The 14477-nt window shown below is 42.1% G+C and overlaps 1 protein-coding gene across 2 annotated transcripts in view; it reads right to left on the reverse strand.

The window, feature by feature from the left end:
* Positions 1-431: 431 nt before the first annotated feature.
* rps6 (ribosomal protein S6) overlaps positions 432-14477 on the reverse strand; it is a 32591-nt gene continuing 18545 nt past the window's right edge. For both annotated transcript variants that reach the window (XM_069926614.1, XM_069926623.1), the window contains exons 4-6: positions 4678-4824; positions 1117-1274; positions 432-571 (exon numbers count right to left, since the gene is read on the reverse strand). In XM_069926614.1, coding sequence (XP_069782715.1) covers positions 476-571; positions 1117-1274; positions 4678-4824 — 401 coding nt within the window. In that variant the 3' untranslated portion in view covers positions 432-475. The remainder of the gene's footprint in view (positions 572-1116; positions 1275-4677; positions 4825-14477) is intronic.

The raw sequence follows: 14477 nt of genomic DNA on the forward strand, positions 1-14477 counted from the left end.
GTGTACACTGCAAACATTTTCCATATAGGATCTTTATGCATTGTTTGCTTATTTACACTTTGCACCGTTGGAAATTGTTAATCATTCTTGATGTTTTATTGTAGCTACTCTCCTTCCTTACAATTTCCTGGGTTGGCAGCAGGTTCTGAATACCTATTATTGGGGATGGTGAAGAAGAGGAATACAGGAATCAGAGAGAACATGCAAACTCCAAAGATCAGTATTGTGAGATAGCAGTTTGAATTGCTCCACTTACTGGAGATGCCTCAACTTAAGCCAACACCAAATCCGTGTTTCTGCAAAACATTTGCTCTATCAAAAACAGTAAATGTAAAATAATATACTGGAATAACCAAGGAACATCAGCTCTGCAATTATGAAAGATGATCTATTGACAATTTTCAATGCATAAATGAAGAAACCAAGCAAGATTTTTCAACAAAACCTCTTTAATTTGTTTATCCAACCAACATTTTTACTTTTGGCTAGATTCAGATTTAGATGTTGAGGCCCTCAATGAAGAAAGACGACGCCTCTTTGCAATTTGTTCTTGGCGTTTCTCTTTAGCTTCCTGCAAAAATGTTTAAGTAGGTTAGATTTTTGACAACAGTACAAAATAAATGCAGCAAAAGAATGACACAACTAAAGAAAAGGACCAGGATTTAGTGATTATGGGATTTCGAGATCACGTGCAAGCAAGTTTTGAGTGGGACAAGACGTTTCAAAATAGTTTGAGAATGCCAAATTCCAAAGACAGTAGAAAATTAGAGGATAGACACATAACAAACATTAAAGGGAGAAATTACTCAGTTTCTAAAAAGTTAACTGTTCTGGTCACTTAGGTAGAAAACAAGAGCTAATTCAGTTTTCCCTCTTGGCATGGTTGATGCCCAATCTGTGGAGTTATTACTTTTATTTTGCTTTCCAATACATACAATAATGAAAGGAGGGGTGCAGTTGGCTGAACAGATTTCATTCAATGAAATGCCACGAAGGAGAATCCTGGTGACAGCACAATTTTTGGACCAACATTAGCTGGGTTGTCATTTATTAACACATTGGGATGCAAGATAGCAAGATTCAGTAACCTAAAGAATTCTTAAAAAAAAAACAAACCTTCATCCTCTTGGCCAGAAGTTTGGCATATTCTGCCGCTGCCTCCTTGTTCTTCTGAGTACGACGTTTCTTCAGGGCAATACGTCTACGTTTGTGCTGTAGAACTCGGGGAGTTACTAAACGCTGAATCTTGGGGGCTTTAGTTCTAGGCTTTTTACCTGGCAATGAAAGAGTGAATGTGATCATGTTCTAGTGAATCTGCTTTTCACCTTCAAAGGTGGCGTGAAATTTGAACAATCCTCATTCAAACTCATTTATATACAAAGATTATGATTTAAATTGCAATGAGCCCAAAACTAACAAGATGCCAAAGCACAAGAGCAATATTTTAAATAGAATATTTAAGACTGTTCTGAATATTCTAACAACTGACCATAAAATGTCCCATTACACAGAAATATTTTCAAGAATGATGGCACAAATTAGATTTATTAGGACGTGATAAATGGTTGTTACAGGCTGATGTATAGAAGATGCAGCTTTTACTGGGTAGAATGATTAAAACTGGAGGCCCATAGGACCAGAGGAACACAAAGAGGGTTGTATCACGTGGGAAAGGAGGTGGTTATGAAAAGGATGAGGATGTGCCTACGTGCAAATACCGAATGTTCTCCAAGCAAAAGCCCTGGATGAATCAGAGAATCCACAACCTGCTGAGGGTGAGAACAAGGGTGTTTAAGGTCAGGGATCGAGATCTTTACAAGAAGTCCAGGTATGACCTGCAGAAAAACATCTCTGAAGCAAAATGGCAATTCTGGAGAAAGTTAGAGACAGAGACACAACTGCTATGGCAGGAAGTGCAGGCCATTACAGCCTACAAAGCAAAGGTGAACACTATAGATGGTTGCAATGGTTCACTACCCAATGAGCTGAATACCTTCTATGCCTGTAAGAAAAAGAAAAAAACAATGCCTACCACAATCCCTGAAAAGGACCCTGTGATATCTGTCTCTGAGGGTGACGAAAGGGCATCATTCAAGAGGGTGAACCCTCACAAGGTGTTAGGCCCTGATGGCATACCTGCAGGACACTGAAAATCTGCACCAACCAACTAGCCGGAGTTTTCACGGACATTTTAAATCTCTCATTGTGGCAGCCAAGAGGTTCCCACCTGCTTCAAAAGGGCATTAATCATCCCGATACCAAAGAAGAGTAGCATGGGCTGCCTCAACGACTACCACCCAGTAGCACTAACTTCTACTGTGATGAAATGCTTTGATAGGCTGGTCATGGCCAGAATTAACATGTACCCAAGTAAAGATATGGACCCACTGCAGTTCACCTATTGTCACATAACATAGCATATAACATAGCTAGATCTCCACTCAGCTCTGGATCACCTCGAAAACAGCAATTCATCAATTGCTCTTCATCAACTACAGCTCGCCTTCCTCAGTGATGGTCAAGAAGCTACCAACTCTAGGCCTCTGAACCCCCCCCCACCCCCCCGCAATTGGAATTCTACAGTCAGTATCAATTGTAAATAATGTCTCCTCCTCACTGATCCTCAACACAGGTGCACCCCAAGGATGCGTGCTTAGCCCACTGCTCTACTCGTTAATACACCCATGACTGCATGGACAGGCACAATTCCAATGCCATCTACAGTGGTAAGCAGAATCACAAATGGCAAAGAGGAAGCATTCAAGTGGGAGATAGTTCAGCTCACTGAATGGTGTAATGACAACAACCTTGCACTCAACACCAGCAAAACCAAAGAGATTATTGTGGACCTCAGGAGGAAGTCAAGGAAACATGACCCAGTCCTCAGAGGACTCAGTAGTGGAGAAGGTTAAGAACTTCAAATTCTTGAGTGTCAACATCTCCAAGGATCTGTCCTGGAGCCTCCATGTTGATGCAATCACAAAGGCTTGCCAGTGGCTACACTTTGTGGTGTTTGAGGCAGTTTACTGTCATTGAAGACTCTCATACACTTATATAGGAGAGCATTCTGGCTGGTTACATAAAGACATCTACACGAGGTGGTGTCTTAAAAAAAACAGTCTCTATCCTCAAAGACCCCCACTACCCAGGCCATGCCCTCTTCACTCTGCTACCATCGGGGAAAAGGTACAAGACCCCAAAGATGAGCACTCAACAGCACAAGGGCAGCTTCTTCCCCATTCCCATCAGATTCCTGAAATAATCAATGAACCCAAAGGCACTGTCTTACCTTTTGTGCACAATTATTGTTAATATAATTCTATTTTTTTTAATATATAATGTCGTAAGATGGTTCTAATATACATTCGCACTATAATGCTGCTAAATTCCATGACAGTAAATTCTGATTCTAACATTGGTTCACCCAAGTTTATTTAGAACACAAAGTAATCAGGATGGTACAATGTAACAAAGAGAGTATGGGTTTTTTTTAGGAGTAAAACAGGTAAAACAATGGTAAAGTCAGGAATGGGAGAGGCAGTTGGTCTCATCATCATGTTTCATCTCAGTACTAACTATACACAGTTTGCAAGTCATCTGAATTAGTATAACCACACAGCCAGTTGCAAAGGAACCAAGATTAAAGGTGAAGGGCCAAAAACCTGTAACCAACAATAAAACCACCTTGCACCTTGTTCAAGGTGAGGTGGGGTCAATGTTTAGGGGAGATATGTTGAAAGAGTGGTAGGTGCCTGGAACTGGGTGCTTGGTTAGTGATAGAAGCAGTTACATAGCCTTCTAGATAGATACATGAATATCCAGAGAATAAAAGGGATGTATGTCATAAGCAAACAGTAGAGATTTTGTTTAGTTTTCATCCTGTTCAGCGCAGAGAGCTGAAGGACCCATTCCTTGTAGAAGGGACCAACTTCAGTGCAATAAATCGGACACCGCAGGTAACAAGAGGGCAAGGAAGTGGAAGTAATGATGATAGGCATTCATGTGGTACTTGAAATTTTATATTCAACTTGAACAATGGGCAACAGCAAGATGAGAAATAAAGAGACCATGGAAAGAATTGTGACTCCAGAAATGACAATGGCCAGATGCCTGACCCAATATCTTTGATAGTCAATGGTATTACAAATGCTGAGCTGCCCACTATCAACAATAAGCTGGCCACCCAACACAACAGGCAGGAGAGGAATTGGGGGGGTAGAGGGCTTGCCACTTATGACATGGATCAAACATGTGAAGAGTAAGTTTACCAGTTCACACAGCAGATGATTTTTGCAATGGCCACTTCTATGCACTGGTCAGGGAAATTTAAGATGGAAGGTCAAAGGGTTGGAAGATACCCATGGACAAAGGGAAGTGGAAAAGGCAGAAGTTCTTACGGGAAATGAGGCCAGAGGAAGCATTAAAGTATGGATTAGGTTTTGCTCTACCCACGAAACTCTTTCTAAATAATCATTTGCCATTTTAAATAGTTTAGACTCCTTCCAGTTGATACATCATAAAGAATGTTAAATTGTATTTATGGCACTTGAAGGGCAGTCTACAAATGCCACAACCCACTTTTGGCAAAACCTTTCCATAGGCTTTTTAAAGTCATGACTGTGAAGTGGCTGAGGGAGAGCTGTATTATATAATGAAAATCACAACCTTAAAACTTACCTTCCTTGTTTACAGGCCTTCTCACAACATACTGCCGCACATCATCCTCCTTGGACAGATTGAACAACTTGCGAATTTTGCTTGCTCTCTTGGGTCCAAGACGGCGGGGTATCGTATTGTCGGTTAGTCCAGGGATATCCTTCTCACCTATTCAGAAAAAAAACATAAAGTTGTTCTGTCAAACTCCCAAACAAATCTGTCACGTCAAAAATATTTAAGCCGAACTTTACCCTCCATCCTGCTTAAGTTCTGCTCAACTTTCCCACAAAGAGGTCCCTATAGGTCCTAAAAAGTGGGATCTTAAGGGTACATATAATGTATCTCGTTGCAATGGGCTAAGCACACATCCTTGAGGCATGCCTAAGTTGATTGTCAGTGAAGTGATGTTGTTTCCAATCTGCACTGACTGTGCTCTTCCAATAAAGAAGTCAAAATTCCAGTAGCAGAGGTACAGAGGCCCAGGTTTGAAGCTTGCTGAAATGGGGATGGTGGTGTTAAAAGGTGAGCTGTAATCAACGAAAAGCAGATGATCAGGGCTGAGCGGAGAACCATTTGCTACGGAGTGACAGTGACAGTAGACAAACTGCAGTGGGTCCAGGTGTTTTCTTAGATGCAAGTTAATTCTGGCCAACTCTCAAAGCATTCATGACAGTAGATGAGTGTTACTGGGAGATAGTCATTGAGGCAGCTCACTCTACTCTTCATGGGCACCAGAATGATTGATGCCCCTTTGAAGCAGGTGGGAACCTCCAACTCTAGCAGTGAGAGATTGAAAATGCCCAAGAGCCCTCCAGCTAGTTGGATGGCAGATTTTCAGTAGGAAGTCTGCAGATGCTGTGATTGTAGTTAAAAACAGAAATACTGGAGGAAGTCAGGTCTCCCAGCATCCAAAGGAGGTAAAGATATGTTACCAACATTTTGGGCCTGAACCCTTGCTCGAGGCATGAGTAAACAGCATGGAGGTGCCTTTTTCAGTACCCTGCCAGGTACACCATCAGGGCTTGTTAAATGTCATATATTCATCAGTGATAAGGTCAAGCCTTTACTTCCCTTAGCTTGACACCAACTCTCAACTCCACTGTAGCCAGTGATCACTATTACAACAATCACACACCAGGATTGTCACTGAAAATTCCAACTAACATCTTAAAATGAAAATCCAGGTTGAACATCAGCCTGCAAATGCATTGCAACATCGGTCGAGTCATTGCAACATCATTGTTGCATACTCTATGCTGCCCAGCATATTGATCTGAAGATAGCAGCCAGTGTCCGAGCAAGAGAAAGAATACATTCTGAGGAGACTATGGGAAAGAACTTGAATCATTCGCAGAAGAGAAAAGTCAAAAGGAAGGGAAAGCTATGATCTAGAAGGGAGACAGAAGGGAAGAAAGTCTTGACAGAAGACCACCAATATAATCTCACAGCAACAGGGCATTAAGTTTATCATTAAAGATGATCCTGAGATACTTCTCATGAATAGTTACCAATGTAGTCCTGAGATCAGTTACCATTACCACGCTTCAATCCTCAATACCAACAGTTCACCAGTATTCAGCAAAGATAGCTCAGAACAACCTGCAACATCCCACCTTTTAGGACCACCTGCACCAAATTTAACAAATTCATGAATAACTCCCTGATTTGTTCCTTAACTGGCATGCTGCAGAAGGCAGTTCACTCTGACATTACCTTGTGATATGATCAAAATGAATGCACTTTTCAAATTAGTGGATACTTGAGAGAATATTTCTGCTTCTTCCTCTGTAGCACTGGTAGATCTCTTGATCCAAAGGCAAAATCTGCTCACACATGAAAGTGTCAGATCTATTGCTAAATCTAGTGCTGCCCTCCTCTCTTCCATGACAATCTTAGTGCACTTGCTGGTATCATTGTGTTACTGGATATGTGCCAATAAGGGTCAGTAGCCTCTTTGGAAAAGATATGCAAAAAAATATCATCAGGATCTACACAGCTCATGCTTTAGAGCACATTTCTAAATGCAAACAAACCATCATGTTGCTTCTAACATTTCATTTAACCATTTTGGTACCACATGCATCAAAAGAGTGAATCTAATTTAGCAGGTCACACAGCACGTTAGGATGTAAAGGATAACCAACATTTTGTGCCTGAGCCCTTTGTCAAGGTACAAGGAAAATGCCAGGAGCCTGAATAAAAAGGAAGAGAAGGAAACAGAGGAAGGGGCAGGGAGAGGAGTATAGGCTCTTTGAATGGAGAGAGAAGGGGAGGGGAGTTGGAGGAAAGGAGACATAGGGCTAAGTAAATTAGAGACTTAAGGATGGGATTTAACTATCTCTTACCGGTTAGCCTGTACTCCTCCCCCTGCCTCTTTCTCCCTCCTCTCCTCCACATTTTTAAAATCAGATACCTCCCTGTTTTGTGCCTATACCTTGACGAAGGGCTCAGGCCCAAAACATTGGCGACCCTGTACTTCCCTCTAGAAGCTACATGACCTGCTAAGATTTTCACATACTGTTGAACTCTGATGGCAGAATTGCTAGTCAAAGAATTGCTGATTAAGGGCTTGATAATGCTCATCAATGGCCTACAAAGTCACACAATGCATTTTCCGTATGGACACAAGGCAAAAGGTGTTCTACCTAGTCCATACCAATTATCACCTCCATGCAAACAGGACATATACATTCTTGCAACTAAGGTGGAACAGCAAAGATTAACTAGACCAATTCCTGCAATGGAAGGATTGATAATATTAAAAAAGAGTGGACAGACAACTATGCTTACTGGAATTTAGAAGAAAAAGAATGGATTTCAGAGACAAAATTCTGACAGAACGAGACAGACTAGATGCAAGACAAATGCTCTCAATGTTGGGGAAGTCTAGAAGAGGTCATAATCTCAGAATAAGGAGTAAGCCATTTAGGAATACTGAGGAGAAATTTCTTCACTTCCTGTCACAGAAAGTTGAGGCCAGTTTGTTAGTCAAGTTCAAAATGGAGTTGGATGTGGTCCTAATGACAAGGATCAAAGAGAATGGAAAGAAAACTGGAATAGGGTATTGAGGTTGCATCATCATATTGTACAGGCTCAAAGGGCCATGTGGTCTACTCATGTACCTAAATTTATGATTCCATGAAAATGACTAATTTTGTCCAACAAGAGAGAATGACTACTCATTTCAAAACTTAAGCCAAAGCTACTAGAGGTAGTGCCCCACTTATTCAGGACAGAACAAGGAGGGCTTTCTCACTAGTGGGCACCAATAGGTAATGGCTTCTCTCCATTAATGTTCAGTCATAGCTTCTTTAGTTCATGCTCCAGCCCGAGTTGTAAGCGGATATAAGTAAATGTAAAATGAGCCCCTGTAAGCAACATGCCAGCTTGCTTCTTCTGGGAAACTCTTTTTGTCCAATAGAACTAGTCCACAATTTAGTGCTAATTCAATTCCTAATTAATCTCGGGATATTACAAAATAATGAATGGTTCAAAAACAAAGGATTTCACATTTAAGATCACATTGTGGACTAATCATGCTCACAAAGTTACCATTTATAACATCTTCACATGATTGCTTAAAAAGATACCAAAGGTTCAATTTAATGGGTTACCATTTGAAGAAATGCAACAGTTCTAATTTGAAAATAAACTAGTGAGCAATAAATTAGAATATGAAGGAGGTAAATTTCAGGACTTGTTGGGAGTTTCACTGAACAGGACCTCAGAAGTGGCATATCTACAAATTTAGTTAATAATTGATTCCTTAATGAGCTAAATGGAAGCAGCCAATAAAATTGTTAAGCAAAATACCTATTGTTGATGGGTCAGCATTGAAGCAGGGGAGTTGAGGCAAAGTGGTACAGGTGTTGGGAGTAACAGTTCTTTAAGCTTTATTAAGAAGGCAAAAGAAAGAACAGATAAGGATTTTGTATGTGCTGCATGAGGAGAGGCTTTGGTGAATGGAGGCTAAAATTGGGTCTTTCTTGTTACAGAGATTGAGCAGTGTGAAAGGAGATTAGGGCAGTGGTATGATTCTCTTGAAGAATGTGGGTATTCAGAGACCTCCACCAGTGTCTCTAAATATTTTAAGATTTCTTTCTTTTTAAAATATTTTTATTCATGTTTTACAATATAAACAATTGCATAGTACAAATATACAATACATTACAAGATTTAAGATAAAGTAAAATTATTTATTTTAACATTTAAGAGGAATTTGGACAGGTACATAGATGGGAAAAGTATGGAGGGCTTTGGACTGAGTGCAGGCTAGTGGAGCTAGGCAAAAAAGAAGCTGCTTTTAGGTGTCCCAATGAAAATTACCCGCCTGCAGGCACAGCTAGCAGAGTTAAGCTGGCATGTTTAGGTGACCACAGAATGGACGGCTTTCTGGCATCTAAACATGCCAGCTGACTGCTAGCTGTCTAGCAGCGAAAGCCAGCTACTCGGGACAGCAGCCTGACAGCTCACCTCCCTGCTGCCTGAAGCCCCCAGTACGGGACTGAGGGGCTGGGGTGGCCGGCAGGGGTGGGGGAAGTACAGGGCTGGGATGGCCGTCCCTGAGAACCCTGACATCAAAAGCTCTCACCTTTAGTTTGTTTCCTCATTCTCTTTCTCTTGCAGTTTGATGTACATGTTTGTTATAAATCTTTTAATTATCATTGTGTCTGTAATCACATATTCAAAATTGCTTCCTTCTGTTAACCTCAGTCTGCTTCCCAATTTGTCCTTCAAGTAGGTTTTCAGTTTGTGGTATGCAAACATTGTACCGTGAGTTTATTGGTCTTTATAAATAAAGACCTCAACAATGAAGACGCTGTTTACATCCAGTACCGCACGGATGGCAGTCTCTTCAATCTGAGGCGCCTGCAAGCTCACACCAAGACACAAGAGCAACTTGTCCGTGAACTACTCTTTGCAGACGATGTCGCTTTAGTTGCCCATTCAGAGCCAGCTCTCCAGCGCATGACGTCCTGTTTTGCGGAAACTGCCAAAATGTTTGGCCTGTAAGTCAGCCTGAAGAAAACTGAGGTCCTCCATCAGCCAGCCCCCCCACATCTCCATCGGGCACTCTGAACTCAAAACGGTCAACCAGTTTACCTATCTCGGCTGCACCATTTCATCTGATGCAAGGATCGACAAAGAGATAGACAACAGACTCGCCAATGCAAATAGCGCCTTTGGAAGACTACACAAAAGAGTCTGGAAAAACAACCACCTGAAGAAACACACAAAGATCAGCGTGTACAGAGCCGTTGTCATATCCACGCTCCTGTTCGGCTCCGAATCATGGGTCCTCTACCGGCATCACCTAGAATGCTTCCATCAGTGCTGTCTCCCTCAACATTCATTGGAATGAGTTCATCACCAACATCGAAGTACTCAAGCTGGCAGAGTCCGCAAGCATCGAATCCATGCTGCTGAAGACCCAACTGTGCTGGGTGGGTCACGTCTCCAGAATGGAGGTCCATCGCCTTCCCAAGATCATGTTCTATGGCGAGCTCTCCACTGGCCACCGAGACAGAGGTGCACCAAAGAAGAGGTACAAGGACTGCTTAAAGAAATCTCTTGGTGCCTGCCACATTGACCACCGCCAGTGGGCTGATATCGCCTCCAACCGTGCATCTTGGCGCCTCACAGTTCGGCGGGCAGCAACCTCCTTTGAAGACCGCAGAGCCCACCTCACTGACAAAAGACAAAGGAGGAAAACCCCAAAACCCAACCCCAACCAACCAAATTTCCCTTGCAACTGTGCCTGCCAGTCCCGCATCGGACTTGTCAGTCACCAACGAGCCTGCAGCAGACGTGGACGTACCCCTCCATAAATCTTCGTCCGCGAAGCCAAGCCAAAGAAAGAAAGATAATAATTCAAAAGATAATAATTTATTTCCCGAAAAACAATTTTCTATTCTTTTGATCCCCTTTCTCTCCCATTCTCTAAAGGAAAAGTTATCTATTGTGAAAGGGATTAGTTGATTTTGCGTCAATATTAATTTTGGTAGTTGATAATTTGTTTTATTCCTTTCTACGTGAATCTTCTTCCAAATGTTGAGCAGATGGTGCAATACTGGTGAATTCCTATGTTGCACCAGCTTTTCATCCCAATTGTATAGTATATGTTCAGGTACCTTTTCCCCTATTTTATCTAGCTCTAATCTGGTCCAATCTGGTTTTTCCCTTGTTTGATAAAAATCTGATAGGTATCTTAATTGTGCTGCTCTATAATAATTCTTAAAGTTTGGTAGCTGTAAGCCCCTTTGTACCATTCTGTTAATCCCAAACAAAAATGGGAACAAGATCTAAACATAAAGATAAAGAATGAAATATGGGAAATGCTATGCTCCGGAACTATGAGAAATACAATAAACACGAGGTTACGCATGATACAATATTATTGGTTACACAGGCTATACACCATGCCCCAAAAGTTAAATAAATGGGACCCAACAGTATCAGACAGATGTTTTCGTTGTAAGAAAGAAACGGGAACAACAATACATGCAATTTGGACATGTGAGAAAGTGGAAAAGTTTTGGGAAGATGTAAACCAGGTATTAAATAAATATCACAAAAAGCAACAAACCAAAAAATCCAGAGATCTTTCTTCTAAGTAATACAAGTAAAGAATTTGGCCTCAAACTGGATGAAGCGCAAAAAAGATTTATTATGATAGCCTTAGATGTAGCAAAAAAATGTATAATGTCAACTTGGAAATCAGAGGAGAGCCTGAGAGTACATCAATGGTACATGGAAATGACTAAATGTATTCCATTAGAAAAAAATAACATATAATTTAAAAAATAAAATCACATTATTTGAACAAATTTGGGAACTGCAAATGGAACACAACAGAGAGGGCTTACCACGGACCTCCACCCCCTAAAATGATATAATGAGAAGAAGACTAAATGAACTGATCCAGGTGGGGGAAAGAAAAGAAGAGTGATGATAGGGGATTCATTGGTTAGGGAAACAGACAGAAGATTCTATGGACAACATTGAGACCCCAGGATGATATTTTGCATGCCAAAGTCTGAGATGTTTCGGATTGAGTCCACAGCTTTTTTGAGAGGGAGAGCAAGCAGCCAGATGGCATGGTATACATTAGTACCAACAGCATAGATAAGGATGAGGCCCTGAAGAGGAAATATTGGCAGCTAGGAAGGAAGGTCAAACAGGACCTCAAGGATGGTAATCTTTGTGCCTGTTCCACGTGTCAGTAAGGTTAAGAATAGGAAGTTATAGAAAACGAATGCATGGCTGAAGAATTTGTGCATCACTGAGATCTCTTCTGCAGAAAGTATGACCAATATAAAAGGGATGGGTTACACCTGAACTCAAGAGGGACCAATGTCCCTGCAGACAGATTTGCTAGAGCTGCTGGAAATGGGTTTAAACTAGTGTCAAGGAAAATGATAAGAGCAATTGGTAGACGGGTAGATGAAATTTACAAAGATACTGAAGAAGCAAGAGGAGTTGGAATTGATGCTGTCAAATGGACGTATTAAAATGCAGTTAATGTGAGAAGTAATAAGGACAATTACCTTGCAGCATGGATCAGATTGGCTACTTACTGTTCCAGGGTTGAAATGTTTCCAAGAAGATCGTGACACAGCTGCAGTAAAGAAACTAGTCAGGGAGGAGTTGTCTACGGAGTTGGTGTGGGTCCAAAGAAGTAAAACACAAAATTCTGTGGACATCGTGGTTTGAGGTAAAAAATACAAAAAGCTGGAGAAGCTCAGCAGGTCAAGTGTCCTTTATGTAGGAAAGGCAGAGGTATGTAACTGACGTTTTGGGCTTGAGCCCTTCAACAAAGCACGAGAAAATGCTGGTGAGCGTCAGAATAAGAGTGGGAAGGGTGGGAGATGATAGGTGGAGAAGGGAAGGAGGGGACAGCAACACTGGAGTGGGGGGGGGGAGAAGGCAGGGCTGTGTAGGTGAAAGAACTGGAAGGCAGGTAATGGGGGAGGGGAAAGAAAATGTGACCAGTTCTAATGGAAAGTAATGAAGTCAATGTTCATGCCATCTGGCTGGAGGGTGCCCAGACAGAAAATAAGGTGATCCTCTAATCTGCGGGTGGTCAGGGTGGGACAGGCCATGGACAGATACGAGTGTGTGAGTGTGACCCAGAATTGAAATGGTTGGCCACTGGGAGGTCGCAAACGGAGAAGAGGTGCTGAGCGAAGTGATCTCCTGGTCTGCAGCTGGTCTCTCCAATGTAGAGAATACCACAAAGGGTGCACTGGATGCAATAAATAAGTCCTTTGGATGTACAAGCGAAGTGTTGCTTCACTTGAAAGGCCTGTTTGGGGCCCCAGGCTGTCGTTAGGGAGGAGGTGTGGGTGCAAATGTTGCAACTCCTGCAGACACAGGGGAAGGTGCTGGAGATGCGGTGGGTGAGGAGGGATGAGAGCACGATGAGGGAACCGCGGAGGGAGCAGTCCCTGCGGAATGCTAAGAGAGGAGGAGCAGGAAAGATGTGTCTGGTAGGGGGATCCTGTAGTAACTGCCGGAAATTCCAGCGGATGATGCGTTGAGGCTAGAAATAGAATGGAAGCTAGAAAGCAGATGGATGATGCTATTGGGAGTATTCTATAGGTTGGGCCACTGAAAGTAGATGGATTGGCAGGTGCAAATGCAACTGGGTTGTTGCCAAGGATAACTTAAACTTTTTAATTGAAGGCACCCCCTTAATGCAAAGGGTTCAGACAAGACAGAATTTGTTAGGTGTGGCCAAGAATTCCTGGCACAGAAATGGGGACAGACTGTCTATAGAGAGGCCAAACTGGATCCACTGCTGGCCAATTAATCTGATCAAGTCAGTCTGTTATATGGTGTTACAGGGCCTCCCTGCCTATCTGGAATGTTGTGGATTGAGGGTTGACACGTGTCCTCCCTGATTGAAACTCAAATTCAGATTTATTGTCAGAGTACATACATGACATCACATACAACCCTGAGATTCTTTTCCCCTTTGGGCATGACAGAATTGCCATGACAGGTAGTGCAAAAAAAAACTGTACACTGTAAACAAACATAGAACTGTAAGCAGAGAACAAATGTAAACAAACTGACTGCAATAGAAAAAACAAAAAGAAAATCAATAAAACGCACAAGTAAGAGTCCTTAAGTGAGTCTCTGATTGAGTTGGTCAAGGAGTCTGAAGGTAGAGGGGTAGCAGTTGTTCCTGAACCTGGTGGTACAAGTCTTGCGGCACCTATACCTCTTTCCTCATGGCAGCAGAGAGAAAACTTGTGCAAGGTGGTGTGGGTCTTTGTTAATTGGCACTGCTCTCTGCCAGCAAAGTTCCCCACAGATGTACTCAATGGTGAGGAAAGTTTGGAGCTCTGGGATATTGGTGTCCCCATACCAGAATGTGATGCAGCCAGTCAGCACACTTTCCACACCTCTGTGGAAATTTGCAAGGTTTCTGGTGTCATACCAAACTTCCACAAACTCCTGAGGAAGTAGAGGCGCTGACATGCTTTCTTCACTATGCTATTGGCGTGTTGGATCCAGGAAAGATCCTCTGAGATGGTAACACCCAAGAACTTAAATTTACTCACCCTCTCCAACTGATTCCCCCAATGATCACTGGATTGTAAACCTCTGACTTTATTTTCCTGAAGTCAACAATCAGCTCCTTAGTTTTGGTGACATTGAGTGCAAAATTGTTGTTGATGCACCATTCTGCCAAGTTTTCAATCTCCATCCTGTTTGCTGACTCATCCCCTTTATACAACCCATTACTGTGATATCGTCAGCAGATTTGTAGATCGTCTTATTGTTGTACTGAGCCACAGTCGTAGGTGTAAAGT

The sequence above is a fragment of the Narcine bancroftii genome, chromosome 1 (assembly GCF_036971445.1).
Source record: "Narcine bancroftii isolate sNarBan1 chromosome 1, sNarBan1.hap1, whole genome shotgun sequence".
NCBI lineage: Eukaryota > Metazoa > Chordata > Chondrichthyes > Torpediniformes > Narcinidae > Narcine > Narcine bancroftii.